Below are 15,638 nucleotides of genomic sequence, written 5' to 3'. Positions count from 1 at the left end.
ATTGACCTTAAAAGTGTTAACATACACTTGAATGGAAAATGTCACAATAGAGTGTAACGATGGAAAATGTACACAATACTTCATGGGGTTTTATGAACCTTAGAGCTATAAAAACTCATTCAAAACATATTATGTGATTAAGAAAACACATGGACGTCAGTTGAAGAAGTTATTTTCTTAGGCACAAACCAGAATTTATAGTCATATAAATGTATTCACATAGATTCAGGAAGGAAAGGTCTTGGAAAATAAGCTTAAAGCCTCATATCCTATCATAATTCAAATTACAGCTTGGTATCACTTCAAGGTTTATAAATCTCAGTGGGACCAAAACTCTGGCTTTAGCGATTCTCAAAAGGCTTACACAGTGTCACCAACCGTGTGTCCTGAATCAAAAGCCTAATCAATCAGCTTTAAGGTGGGAAACTCTTCCAGTCCCGTGAATCAAAATCAAAATAAAGTCGCTGGTAAAATAATGTTGTTTCGACAGGGCATTCTGTAATTCTTCAAATATGGACTCCAGGCTTTAATTCTTGCAACAAGGAGACTTTCAGCTGACATTTTAATGAAAGGGTCAGTCCAACATCAACTGTTGAAGGCTAAAGATAAATAAAACACTATAGGACCCTTTACAGTGCTGTGGAAATTACCCTGCACCAAAATGAAGCATATACAGTATCAGTTGTTGAACGCTGCTTTTACCTACAAGTTCAGAGATTTAAAAAAAAACATATTTTCTCAATCAGCCCCTCACATTATGAGGGATGGGGTCCCACATAAATCTTCTACCAGAGGTTGAAAAGCCTTGGTCATTTGACATGAGATTTCTATATTTGTGTTTTTGCTTGTCTCACTGGTTTGATGTGGAAAAACGTGATGTCATATAATCCCATGCACCAATCAGAGTTTAGTGACATTTCAGACAAAATGTGACAACAGCTGTTGTGTTGTTTGCTTGTGTTGCCATAACTCTCATCAAACCACTCCCACACAATCCTGATGCAATGAGTTTTTCAGTGTTTATGAAGCATAACTAAGGATGTTTCTTACCATCTTTAACTTTGATAGTTGTTGATTATTATATAGTTATAGAGAAGTTATAGCGGTGCCTTCATATTTCAAAGATTCCTAAATCATAGGCTATGCTTATGTCTCAAGAAAACTGTTGAATGACAGTTTTTTTCAGGTGCTGTAAAGCCTCTGCTTTTATAACACTTCTGGTGACAGCATTTGGTTGCAGCGTCCTGCAGCCAGAGAGAGCTTCTCCAATCAGACTCCTACAAGTTGCTCTGTAATCTCCCATGAGCCCTCAGCTCAGTGACATCATCTTCCAGACACTCCTGCTGTTTCTGCCCGTGAGCTGCCCACTACTTTATTTTAAAGGCCACATGAGACCCTGTCTAATGATACTGCACAAACCATTACAGTGCTCTTTATTTATTCATATATATAGATATATATATTTTTTATAGAAGACAATATAAGATGGTTTCATTTATACTGAATGGAGCTGTGGTGCTTTGTTGCGGTTCAAAAGGATGGTGAAGCATTGTCACTGACAAAGGAAGACTTGCATTTAGTTATCACATCTGTATAATCCAATTCTAAATTATACAATAGCCCTATAGTACTGTAAATACATTTTATGAAGATTATCTTATTAGTATTAAACTCAATTGAAATTTGTTTCTAATATTTTGGACAAATGGAGAAGCATGACTTTTTACAGCTTGACAGATTATTGTAGATATTACTACATTTTATATATTGGGTTATATAAGCTGTTGCTGTAATTTTTAATACCTGCGTCTGCCATGTCTTCATGATGCTTATTATACTCAGTTTTTGCTTCACCTGTTTTGCAGGACTACGCTGTGTCTACTGTGCCTGTGCTGGATGGGCTGCACCTGAAAAGCTTCTGCAGCATGGGGGGACCAGGCCTGATTGTCATCGGCTCCAGTGAACCAGCACAGAAAGCCCTAAAGGTACGGAACTTGTGTATGTGTGTGTTGCATGTACAGTAAAAAGCAGCATCATGTTGCTACGATTATCCGTTCGTTCCATTCTCATGAGCGCAATATCTCATCTTTCATTACATTTGGTACAAATGTCCACTTGAACTCAAGGTTGAATTGAATAGAATTTGGTGGTCAAAGGTCAAAGGTCAAGGTCACTGTGACATCACAAAAAAACACACACTGTAATTTGAGAATTCATATGCTAATCATGACAAAATTCCACATAAAATGTTTGATAGAAGAAATTATGAAATGATGACATTTTATACCCAGAAGGTCAAAGGTCAGCTTCACTGTGACATCATCATTTTCTATTTGACATCAAATCTGTCTGCGTAGACATGTAAACTGCAAGTTGACTGGTTGGCAGTCAAACAACCGGAGGCGGTAATTCTAGTTTTTTAGTTTTTTTTTCTTTAGTTCACTCTTGGCTCAATCCAGTTGGTATGAACCTCTTTTTTTTTTTCTCTCATTCTGCAAAGTATTCAGCAAGAATAACACTGCAAGACAGGACATCACACATGTTGATTCAGAACAGACTCCCTTACTTACAGCTTGATGGCTGCTTCCCACTGTAAGCACATTGAAACCACCTGTCACCTTAATCCTTACTCATTAATTCATATTCTCAGCTAATCTGTGGGGATTGCCCCTGGCGCTCACACTCCAGCTTCAATTACAAAGGTATTGTCCCTCCATTAAACAGCTTGAGCTCTTTTCGTTATAAAGGCTTCTGGATCGATCAAGCGTCATTGCATCAATGGAAACCCGAGGGATGCTTAAGGACAACATGAAGAGGAGACAGTGTAGACCCTGACAGAGACAGATTGTCATTCTCACAAAGAGAGTAATGAATCTTAGCCCATCCCTCTGATGGAATAATCTCTAAAATTCTCAAACATCAATATGTGAGACTGCATGTGAACTTTTTTAATGACACACACGCAGTACATCTAATTACATAAGTATGAAGAATTAGACACACAAGCGCATACACCCTTGGCTTTGACAGATTCTCTCTGGCAGGCCTTCTCACTTGCCTCCTAGTGTGATATCTCCCCCTACTGGCCTAGTCTTACTTTAAATCAAGTGAAAGTCACCTAGTGTGTCTCTGGGGCAATTAAAACCAAACCGTCAGACAGCACTTCCTAATGAGGCAAAGTACTTGAGAGAAACACAAGGTCAGACTTGTTGGTTTGTGACTATATTTGAATTTGCTGAAGCGCACACAAGAACTCAAGAATCTATGCATAAACACATGTGCTAATTAATTTTATATTCCAGCAATGACTCGTTAAGATTCCTGCCTGTTTGATCACCCCGGTAATTAGCTATTGGAGTGAGGAGTGGCCGTTAGTGAGACTTAATGACAGACTGCTCGCTTCCTAATTACGGCTTACGTCACCCTCTCTTGCAGCAATTAGCTCCTGTTTTAAAGGCACTTTTAACAACCCTGGATTTGTAATTAGGTAATGTTCTCTTTGTGGGGGGGGGGGGGGGGTCTTATGAATGCTGTTCTAATGAATTTAAAGTGCCTGCTTTGGATGCGGATGCAGCTCTTATGTGTACCCTTAAACAAAGACACTTTGTACAAATCAAAGCTGGAGCCTGACTAATTCAGTTTATTTTCCTGAAGTAAATTTTGCAGCTATAAGATATTCACTGAGCAGAGAGGAGGACCTGATCTGTTTCTTTTGTGGGCTTAGTCATGTGATTCACTTTGATACATGAAAAAGTGTCGATCTGTGGAATATCTCATTGACATCTGCTTTAATAGGGCTGTTCATTTTTACTGTTTTTTGAAGTTTGACTTTGTCTTTATCTGGGTTTCTTCAACAATAAGGTTCAGCCCTCTGAATATTTATATTTGCAGACCAGGTGTAGTCTCCTGTCTGTGTTTAGCTCTCCCTGGGATGAGAATACACGCTGACCTTATGGATTTCGTCATCCATCTGCCGCTGTCACTGCCAAGCCGCTCTCATGAAGTCATCATCCCGAAATATCTGCCTGTCTCAGAGGATGCAGCACCCACTCCCTGTTCCCTCACACACTATACCCTTGCTACATTACAGCACACTGAGCCCTGGTTTGATTCATGAGGTCATTACTCTCTACTGCTCAGGATTTGATCTTCACCTCAAGGTTGTTTACACGCTTGAGTTTTATAGATAATGAGGTGACAACACGGTGAGGGTCAAAAACATGTGATGACCAATTCCTGATCACAAGCATGTCCATATACACAAGTAAGATACCAAATGTTGTCTACATTTGTGATGAGAAAACTGATAAGTTATCTAGAATATTTTAATATCAGGAAATGAGCCATGTGTGGCTTGGGGCATCAGGTTTCCCTGTCAGTAATGTCAAAGCATTCATTCACTGAATCCTTGAGTCAGCTGCAGTGTCAGAGAGCAGCAGCTGATCCCACATCTTAGCTTACAGAAGGTCTATACTACATGGTAATTCTATTCAGTATGTACTACATACTGATCATAGTATTGTTGTGTTGTGCTGATCAAATATGTACTGTTTTAGCAGTTAGTATTCAAGAAATATCAATATATTTTTTATACTTATATAATGATATATGTGACGTCAGTTGTCAAAATGCATTTTCACAAATACAAATCAATCTGTTTTCCTTAAGATGTAATACTTTTTTTGTTTGTTTGTTTTCCAAGAATTTTTGAGCTGTTTCACCGCCATCCACAATGCAAATTTTTAAAACGCTAACATCAGCATGCTAACATGTTCGTCATGACGATGCTAACATACTGATGTTTAGCGGGTTTACCATGTACGCTATCTTAGCATGCTAACACTTGCTGATCAACACTAAACACAAAGTACAGCAGCGGCCGATGAGACACAATGTCCTGTCATGTGTGTGTGTTGCTCAGGGTTGCTAATTTCAACAGGATCAAGCCAAATATTGGACAAATTTAAATTCTCACCTGGTGATGGCACTGGATTAATTTGAAATTGAAGTTTAGAGCTCAAATTACTACAGCATGAATGTATATGCTGAATTTCATTGCAATCTATCCAGTAGTTGTTGAGATATTTCACTAAAAATCAAAAAACCTTGTGGTGGCACTAGAAGAAAAGTCAAGTTCTAGGCAGAACCATAAATCTCTGTACAAAATCATATGGCAGTCTATCCCACTGCTACTGTGGCTAAGAAAACGGATTTCGTTTTACAGTATGAATTATATCAGGAAAAGAGCCATATATGGCCTTTAAACATTGCCAGTGATATTATTATTGAGTCTCTGAGTCAGCTGCAGAGTCAGACAGCAGCTGATAATATTTCATAGTTTACAGTTTTCTTAGTATTATCAGAGATGTTCTGTGTCCTCCCCTCCCCTTCCTTCCCTCCGCATCAGCTCCCATTGGACACCTCAGGGTGCAACCATAAACACTCCATATGGACCAGTAATATTTCCAAAGTGAGAGAGTGTCAGGGAACCATAACAAACATTTATTGTACATCAGCAGGAAACAATTTCAGTCTCATTTCCCGACCAGATTTGGAAGCGGCCTTATGAAGGATTCGTCATGTATCTGCTGCTGCTGTTGCTCATCAGTGAGAAGAAGTATTATAAAACAAAATTGAAAGGATTTATACAATGAGCATGAAAAATATTCAGCAAAAATCCAGATAATGCTGATAACCGCAGTGGACAGCATCAGGTCCAGTAAATTGTCAGTATTTTTTGTTAACATGCGATTGTGATTGCGCAAGGGGGAGGGTGGGGGATTTTATTGCCTTCCAGTAAATATTTTGTTTTAGCAGCTCTGAGTAAGCACATTCTGCTGCCTAGCTACCAATCTGTGAATTAACTGGACCTCAGCCACTGTCCAGAAGCAAGTTGCTGCTAAATTGCTGTAGCTTTATGCTTGGTCGTGAGCCATGAGGAGTATGTAGAGACCTGAGTCCTCCATTGTTTCTTTTGTTCTTAAACACTTAGAAAAAGATGTACAAATCTGAGGCTTAGTTGTGATGGCAGGCAGACAGACTGATGTTCACAAAAGCTACTGAAAGCCTCATTTTGTTAAAAAAAAATATGCAGTGACTGAGATAACCTTACCTCAAGTTTCTGCTTTTAGACCTGAGATTTGAATAAATTAAAACTTCAGTTACACAGTTACATTTGTAATCTGGCCTTATATTGACGGGTTGTACCCACTGACTGTGAACAGAGAACCAAGTGTTCCATGAGTCAGGTGAATTTTCTAAGGATTTAATTGCATTTCATGGATCAGAACTTTACACGAAGCACGATGAAATCTTGCTGTAGGACATTTTCCTTACACCCCCGAATAGTTTTTCCCTCTCTGTTTTTACTAAGAAAATGAGATGTTTTAGAGACAGAGAGTAAAGCAGGAACAACTGTGATCTTTGGTGGAGTCAACGTTTATTCTCCCCTCTACCACTCTTAATCCCCCTGTGTGTGAGAGACAGTGTTGGCGGTCACGCACATGGACAGTGTTTTCATTTAGGGCTGCTGCAATCACGTAACACACCCACAAGTGACCTGGGAATGTGTCTGGTCTGGTTACACACACACTGCTTGTACTCCACCCTGCAGCCCTGTTCTCAGAAATGGCAACGTCAGCTCCTCTAAAGTTGATTTGATTGATTTCTGCATTGTCAGTCATTTGTAGGGTCTTTTCATTCTAATAATTTATGATTCATAAATCTAAAGTGAGTTCTTGCTATTATATGTATAGAAATGTGAGTTACTCCTACCTTTTCCAGACTTTGTTTTTAACATTGTTGTTCCTAAAGGTCTAGTACTGTGTTGCTTTTGCACTACACTTCCCAGAGTTCACTATTCCATGTAACAATGAGTCCAGCCCTGTGGCAGCTTTTTCCTTTCTTATTTGATGATGGGATTTACTGCTCATACTAACAGCACAATTGTTCTTCTGTTTATCCCCACAAAGCACATTTATTGCTGCCAGAAACATAAAATGTGTCACTTCCTGTGTGCTGATTAGATTTTCCTAGGAAAGCCCTAACAAAGTACTTAGAGCAGCACTTTTGCTGTTGGGTTGGATCAGTTAGTATTAATAGTCTGTTATTTATGTGGCAATAACTCATGTTTTTCAAGGTACAAGGAGTGTGAGTATATTCGCCCCATTATGGGAGTAATATAATGCAAAGTAATCTATATTTCTATATAACTGACATAACAAAAGGCCTTTTCCATCTCAGGAAACACGCTGATCTTCCCCATTTCAGCAGATGTAGTCGATGGGAAGCGAAATGAAAACATCTTCAGCCACAAAGCCCATTGTGCTCACAAGCCGCACACTTTCCTCCCACATGTCTAGTTGTGTGTCATCATTTTCTATCACTGCCACTCCTCTAAACCTACATGTGCGTCAAGCTGACGTCACACATTTTGGTTGCAGAGTAATGCTAAAGGCGACATTTGCTGCAAATCTTTAGATAATAATCTTAATCTCTCCATAATCTTTTTTCATAGTTTCAAATTTTAATAATAACTTCATTTGACTGCTAATCATTAGCAAACAACCAACTCATCCTGTTCATGATTAAAGACAGAAGATCGTGAGAGAAAGAGGAGCAGCACAACCCCCCCACCCCCCCAGAAAAAAACAAAAAAAAAGCGATAGAAGACTCACTCCTCAAAATATCTTTTCTGACTGTTGATGCTTTGGATTTTTTTTTTTGAGTCGCTCTCCGACTTCCCTCCCCTCCTCGTCTCTGAGGTATCCGTCCACAGATGTTCAGCTCATAAACATTAAGAGGCACCTGCCTCTCCTCTGGTCATAACATCCTCACCCCCCGACTTCCATTTGGCAACATGGGCGTCTTCTCAGCCTCTCTCCCCCCACCGCCCGTCCCACCTTCGACTCTTTCAGATTACATAAATAACATGACATCTGCTGAGAAAGAATGTCTGTCTGCTGCTGTGTTCTCCATTAAGGCCCCCCAGGCCCCGAGAGTGGTTTTGGCCAGCAAAGAGACGTGGTGCTGCCTTCGGTATTGTGGCCTTGCTTCTGACTCAAAGTGTCTGATAGTCTGAATAACTGTTTTCTGTCTGACTCTCTGAAAGCCCTGTGGACTCTCACAGGCTGTGTTGCTTTACCTCATCGTCTATTTTCTGTCTGCCTCTTATCTTTGTGTGTAGATCATGCAGCAGATGAGTGACCATCGCTATGACAAACTGACAGTGCCTGATGACCTCGCTGCCAACTGCATCTACATGAACCTGCCTAATAAGGGGCATGTGCTCCTGCACTGCACGCCAGATGAGTTTCCAGAGAGTGCAAAGGTAATGACCATCTCATTTCACAGCCCTAGACGGTAACTTTGTCTCTCACACACGGTCACACATTCATTTGCAATCCTGTGGTTACACCTTTGGGAGGACGCAGTCAGGACAGCCAGGCTGGTTTAGTGGCTCAGATTTAAAGAGCACTGCCCTTTGTTGCTTTTCATCCTGTCCAGACCTGGGAGAAAAACAACTGGCTGGAGAGGGAAACCCTGCATAAGCTGCATGGTTGTTTTACACAGACCACTGCAGGTTAACCACAGCCATGGCTGTTTTCTGACAAAGGACCCTGCAGTTTGATGTGAAGTAGCCTTTTGTGGACATGGCTCAGACTGCAGACTGGGAGACAGACACGTTGAAGTCTTATGGAAAAAAATCATATGTGCTTTTTTCTCAGAACTTGAGTTAATGATCAAACTAGTTCTTAAAGCTGCTGTAATCAATATCTGTATATCAACAATGGGTCAAATGTCTACTTGTCTGTGAAAGGAGTAACTCACAGAGAATTATCACCCGACTCTTCAGTTTAACTTCTTTAAACTCATTGTTTTTGTTTTACAGTCTGCAACTTTAATGCTATAGTTCGGTCTTGTCATCAGTGTCATAAATATATAATAATAAATCACTGTACCTGCCCAGCACCAAACAGCAGACAAACAAAGTTAGCAACCACAGTAGCTGGTGAAGCATTTAGCAGCAGATATTTCCCTCAGGAGTTGTTGGGAGACCAGACCACTTACTTACACATGGTAATGTTGCTCTCTCTCTCTCTCTCTCTCTCTCTCTCTCTCTCTCTCTCTCTGCAGGAAGTGTAAATAAGACACCGTTTGCGAACATGTTTGCTACATTAACTTAAAAAGTAAAAAATAGATGTCATAGTATGTCAGTGTAGTGATTACAGCTTGTTGTGGTTCCCCAAGAGGCCAAAAACATCCATTAATGCAAGTTTAAGTATCTAAAATTTCTTCATATACAGAAGTATACAAATAATTGAATCATTAATAAGCCAGCAAATTACAAAACTATACTTTATTTGCTGTATCCTCATTGCCTAGCAGTTTAAAATTAAGGCAAAGTGCCAAAATGTATCTTTATAAAGAGGTGCTAGATGAAGTTAATGTCTTTTTGTACTTATGAGCTCGTCAGGGAAACCCCAGGAGAAATCTGTGAGGATCAAGCTAATTTCATAGAGAGGTTGAAGAGTTTCCCAGGCTTCCCTCCTAAGAACCATCCTAATAGCAGGTATTCTTTGTTAAACTGTTAGGCACTTTATGCCTAACACAGCCACACCTGGCTGAACTCATCTCCAACAGAGTCTCACAGCATACACTGTCACTGCATGAACACAAATAACCATAAGCTTTCACACAGACATACAGTGACCTACTTGCAAACACCTACAAGATGTGCCTTTCACTCATGGAACTTAAATATTATTTTCTACTGCAGCTCGACGTGAATGATATGTTATTGTCTCACTTTGTCTGTTGGGTTTCGGAAAGGCTGAGCAGTAGCCGTGTTATTTAGATGCTTTGGGGTCACCTCACATTACAAGGATCCTTCACAAGGATTCTCACAGGATCAAACCCAGCATCCTGCAATCTGCAGAGACAGTGCCCAGACCTCAAAATGTACTCTGTGGTTAAAACCCCAACCTCCGCAGCTATTTTTAGAAGGAAGAATTCACAAAATTATGCGTCTTTGGACTCTCATCCATGGTGAAGGCTCTGTTTTTTCCAGGAAGATTAACTGAAGGAATTTAACTCTAGCATAATAAAGTCTATTTGTGTACCTCATGCTTCCTGCTTTGATAGCACCTTTTAACGGACCGTTTGGAGCAATATTTGAGAAATGTATGTTTGTTCTGTCATCTAGTTTCCCTTTATAATGTTCAAACCCACCAGAAACTGGCCTGGAACCCAGTTTTGGTCCCAAAGCTGTGTTTAAGAGACTGAAATAGAACGGGATAGTTTTATCAGCGTTAACTATCATGCCTTCTTGTACAGTAGGCCTCAGTTGTCTCATGTTTCCCAAGGGAACTTGTTGCCTGTTCCTTCAATGAGATGTGGAGATTTCTCAGCACAATCACAGAGAAACTCTGAAAGACTTGTGCTGCTTTCTAACTCTAAACATTGTCTGTCCTAATCTCCGGTCTATTTTTAGTTTGCTCATGAAGTTACATAAGAGTTCCACATTAACAAAGGCAGGGGGTCATGAGAGAGGATTGGTGGGGTCGAAGGGGGCGGAGACTGGGCATCTTTAATGGTTAGCAGTGGCGACGGCTCTAGAGGGCTGGTTTTGGAGATAAAGAAAGTGAGCAGACAAAAGGCCCAGTGAAATATAGCAGTTTCTGCTGTGTTGGACCATGCCACCCCCCACCCCCCCACCCGCCCCGACCCGACATATAAATCTCAACCGCAGTAATGAGAACTCGGCTGGAAACGATCAAAAAAAAAGAGACACTTCGGAGACGGAGATGCTATAAACAGCAGGGGATTTACTGTTGTTTTGGGGGAGTTTCTGCAAAAGCACAACCTCCCCTGAGTTGACCCTCTGATCGTGTGGTGTTTAGATGGCGACGGTCGATTTGTTGGTCCAGCACTTTGGTTCAGACTGAAATGCCATGAAGTTGACATTTTGCCGGATGGATTGCCATGAAACATGACACACACATTCATGGTGCTGAGAGGATGAGTGAGACGTCTTCAGTTTTTTTGTCTAATACTTTAGTTAATGATCAAATACCTGCAAAACTAATGACCATCACATCAGCATTAGTTGTTAATTGGCAAGTGGTGGCAACTAAGATGGTGAACATCACCTGTTTAGCATCAACATGTTAGCATTGTCATTGTGAGCATTTTAATATGTTGATATTGACATTTAGCTCACAGCACTGCAATACCTGAGCACAACCTCACAGAGCTGCTAGCATGGCTATAGACTCCTGGTCTTGTTTTTAACATCTAAATTAGACGGGGACCAAATAATGTAATTGGGAAGCTATAATGAGAACACTTACACGTGCAGTTCTCTTCAGTATGATAATGCTACCAATTTCAATAAAGCAATTATGTAAAAATTATTAACGCCATATTCTCCAGTTGTATAATGGTGTTACATGAGAGGATGATGGTGCAGTGCTAATGTTCAAATTATTTAAAGAGGGCCCTGACCTGTACTGCTGCCCACATTACACATAATGGCTCGGGTAGAAAGGAATCAAGAGTTATAAGGCATGGCTGTGGTTTTTAACATGGCATCTGACTCACCAGAGGCTTCATCAGCTATATTGCATCATGAGATAAGAATTTGTTTAGTTGGTCCCTCTGGCTGTGCCGCAAGGCCTCGCTCAGTATCACAGCAGGGTTGAAATGAGAGTTTAAAGAGAAAAATATCCTGGTTTGGAAGTCTGGTAGGAAAACACTGGTTTTCTTCTGGAAAATGTCCACAGGGTGACACACTACTTTACGAGGGTCTTTGGAGGATGTCGTAATAGTTTTCACTCCCATCTTTTTTATATTTTGCCGCGAGACCAGGAAACCTTGCTGAATGCTTGTTCTCCTACTTCACATTTTGTGTGTCTGCAGGGCTTTTATATCACAGAACATTACAAGTTGACAAATAAATAGAGTGTTGCATAAGTTCTGCCTCAGGGTTTACCTCCTGCCTGCTAAGCTGTGCCTCAGGCTTTCTAAAGAACTGTCGGTAGTGCTGGCTGGTCAATATCTGCAACACTGGCTCATAGATCTAGTACCCAAGGGCAGAGTCAGGAGGCAGAACAGGAACAGCTGTTGCCATGACAACATCTATTTTGTATTTGATCATTTCTTTAACATAAAGAGTTTTGATTCCCAAATGTAGCACTTAAACATGTTTTTTCCAATGACATTTGGCTGAACACAGATAATCGATTGAATTTCAGCTGAAATAATTTTAGAATAACCAACAGTCATTTCTAAACATAACAATCTAAAAGAGCAGAATGTCAGTCTTTGCAATGACAGCCTTGTCTGTGTGTCCTGCAGGTGTTCGAGAAGTTGAAGGACCACATGCTGATCCCTGTGTCCAACATGGAGAAGGTCAAAGTGGATGGAGCCCTCACATGCTGCTCTGTGCTCATCAACAAGAAGGGCAACATCTGAGCTCGCTCAGCAGGGGGTCCCAGTGCACGGCAACCAGGCACAGCTTGTATCCAATCACCAAGGATCCCGAGGTTTGACAAAACTATCTTGGTACTTAGAGGAGGGATAACTTTAGGGCAAGTTCGTTGATGCTGAGGGACAAAGAAAATATAAACTTTTCCCCAAAAACACTCTAATCACATCAAAATCTCTTAAAAAGTGTGCAAATAGTTCAGGTGGCATAAAACACGATTAGTTACATGTTTTCTATGTCTCTATAAAAATTAGGATATTGCATAAAATTTGTCTTATTTTGTTCTTGATTTGGATTTATTCTAACATTTCCTATAAAAAGCTGAATAAGAGGCAAAATAACAGACCCATGTTAAGCCATATGTTCCTGATAGTATTTGTTCTTGTCTGCAAATAATTAAAATGTTATCTACAAATCTTATTCTAATTAACTAATTACCCCGGGCGCCCCTGCTTGTGTGTAGACCAATCCTTGCACTGGACCAAGAAAATTAGATGGATCTGTTTGATAAATAGTTTTTGTTGCCATTGAAAAGTCTTACCAATGTTGCACTGCAAATTTATAAATTACATAACTGACAGACATCTACAATGAAAAATGTATACAGTTAGTTTTTACTGTTTACATGCACCCGTTTTAACTGTGACTTAATTTCTGTGTGTTTGGTTACATAATGCAAATGGGGCTCAGTTTGTGATTCTTTTTTCAAGAACTGTATTTAGGTAAGGTGTAGGATAGAGGAAACAAATCCTGCTACTGCTGTAATATGAAAACCTTAATGTCACTGTTGCTAATTAACAGCTTTTTAAACTTGTTTGTTGAATTCCTGCTGTTTTTTTTTTTTTTTTTTTTTAAAGTTGGTGCTGAGGTAAATTTCATGATCGTCCTTTATTTTAAAGCCACTAACAAACCATTATGTATTTTAGAAAGAGCATCTATCGGGATGATTTGATTTCTTATTCTGAAAATGCAGTTCTTGAAAATCCTGCTGGAGACATGAGCTTTTGGTATGATCACATGATCAGTGTTATGGTTTTTTGTGATTTGTTATGATTTTGTGATTGATATTGAAAGTACTGCCATTGAGACCTGAGGTGCTCTTACCTTTCATGACTATTGTTTACTCATCATTGCCATTGATTGTAGAGTACTGGAGAATACTTTTGACTCATCCTTAACACTTGCCACCAGCTAGAGAAGCTAACAGTAGCCTGTTCATTTATTCTACGAGAACCATCTGTGGCCATTTTGCTGCAGTGCTCTTGCTTCCCTCCTGGTAAACAGTTCTTATTTGTGGAGATGCAAGCTCAATCATCTGTGCCAACCTGCAGAGGACAGATAAAAGCCTCCTGTGTAGGAAATGGATGTTTTCATTATTATAAGATGAACTAAGCTTTTCATTGATTCCAACATAACACCTCTGCTCCTTTTAATGTGCAATGCCTGTATGGAAAATCTGTGACTTTTGCTCCTGCTGAATGAATCTGAAGGCCCTGTAGTTTTCTCACATCATCGGTTCTGCCTGTGTTGTCGATTACCTGGTTCTCTTTTTTTTCCTGCCAGGTAGTTTTTACTCTAAAACTGACTTAAGGCATGCTGTGAAACTGATGTCGGTTCCACTAAATCTAGTAGCACCAAATGTGACTGCAGTGAGAGAGTTTGCACTCAGCATGCAGAACAAGCTAGCTGCCTGGTTGGTGTGTTTCCATGTGTGTTAACGATGGTAGCTGCCAGCAGGCATTAAAAGGATGTTGATTAGCTCTGTTGTAGTGGCCTTGTCTCTGTTGCTGCAGAATTCATGCTTGAGGCCTGCACACATGACAACACAGTACATGTCTAGTGTAAATACATTATATACTGTATGTTAAAGCCCATCGCATTTGAAACGATGTTGTTTCTCTTAGTGATTGTAAGAGAAAGTTAAGGAAATGACATCAGGAGGTGATTCAACCTCCCTCCATAGACATTTGCGTATGGGCAAGTGGGCAGTGATGAAACATGGAAAGAATTCCTGTTGGGAGGAGAGGCTTGTACGCCAGTAAACACTGACTCTCTTAAACTTCTCTTTCTCTCTCTTGACTGTCTCACTCTCAACATTCGCTTTCTCCCACACTCTGCTATTGCCTCATAGATGATTCTGGGCTAATTTATGGCCATGATATCATACAGTCTGGCAAACACTGTAGATGTGATGGCCTGCCATTAAAGTGTGACACTAGTAGTATATTTTACAGAGGGCGGCTAACGGGATGCAGGGTGATAGCATAGTTGCAAAGCATCCAGTTCTTATTCTCATGTAGTTACTACAGGAGGCTGAGCCAGGCAGGACCAGTCATACACTGTCTGATCACTACACTGCAGCCATTGGGTTTTAGTCATTTCATTTAAGATTGTCATCATCTCTCACACTGCTCCAAACCACTTCTTTGTTGCTCAGCTCTGAGACACTGTAACCTTTTCCTACTGCTGATTTTAAATCACATAACATTTAATACATTTTTGGTTCTTGGCTGGCAAAGCTGCATGTGAGTAACTGCTCCTGACTTTGTTGAAGGTTGTTTATCCTCTTACTAATCCCCTCATTCATCCCAGTAGTCATGATGTTGTGATTGCCCATGTTCCAACTCAGGTCTCTTGGTTTTCATACAAGTTGTGAGTAATAATTCTTTGAGTCATGTTAAATTGAGCCTTTCGTCTACTTTGTGTAATAAATTAACATCTAGCCTTCAGCTGTGTTGTAATTTTTTAATCGGGTTAAAATGATCCCCAGGTGTGGAGGTTAACTTAACATTCATTCATGATTAGTAGTGTTATTTGGTTTAACAGCTCTTGACATTGTTTGTATAAGTTTTACCCTCAAGGACAAGGTTAGTAGATCGTAAGGTGTGACAAAATACAAACCTGAACCTGGGTCAAAATCTAACTGTTCTCTCATTTTCAGTGGCAAAAAACAACAACCTTTGTCTCAGTTGGTGGCTCACTGAGACAACACACAGACATGTCATCTCTTTGTGTTGATATCTGCTGCCACCTAGTGACACAAACAAACATGCAAAACTGACAAAAAGGTTTATATCCGGCAGGTCTGTTGTTCTTTAAATGCTGGAGTGTTTACTAAGATATGGTTTGACATGTACCCAAGAAAGTGAAA

At 40.1% G+C, this 15,638-nt stretch overlaps 1 protein-coding gene across 3 annotated transcripts in view; it reads left to right on the top strand.

Annotated features, from left to right (window-relative positions):
• The window catches only part of ddah1 (dimethylarginine dimethylaminohydrolase 1), an 86,184-nt gene extending 70,968 nt beyond the window's left edge, over positions 1-15,216 (top strand). For all 3 annotated transcript variants that reach the window (XM_056377777.1, XM_056377779.1, XM_056377778.1), the window contains 3 exons: positions 1,866-1,985; positions 8,186-8,329; positions 12,358-15,216. In XM_056377777.1, coding sequence (XP_056233752.1) covers positions 1,866-1,985; positions 8,186-8,329; positions 12,358-12,474 — 381 coding nt within the window. In that variant the 3' untranslated portion in view covers positions 12,475-15,216. The remainder of the gene's footprint in view (positions 1-1,865; positions 1,986-8,185; positions 8,330-12,357) is intronic.
• The last annotated feature ends 422 nt before the right edge of the window (positions 15,217-15,638 follow it).

Source organism: Seriola aureovittata, chromosome 6, assembly GCF_021018895.1.
Source record: "Seriola aureovittata isolate HTS-2021-v1 ecotype China chromosome 6, ASM2101889v1, whole genome shotgun sequence".
In the NCBI taxonomy this organism is placed as follows: Eukaryota; Metazoa; Chordata; class Actinopteri; order Carangiformes; family Carangidae; genus Seriola; species Seriola aureovittata.
This window is presented reverse-complemented; position numbering and strand designations above follow the sequence as displayed.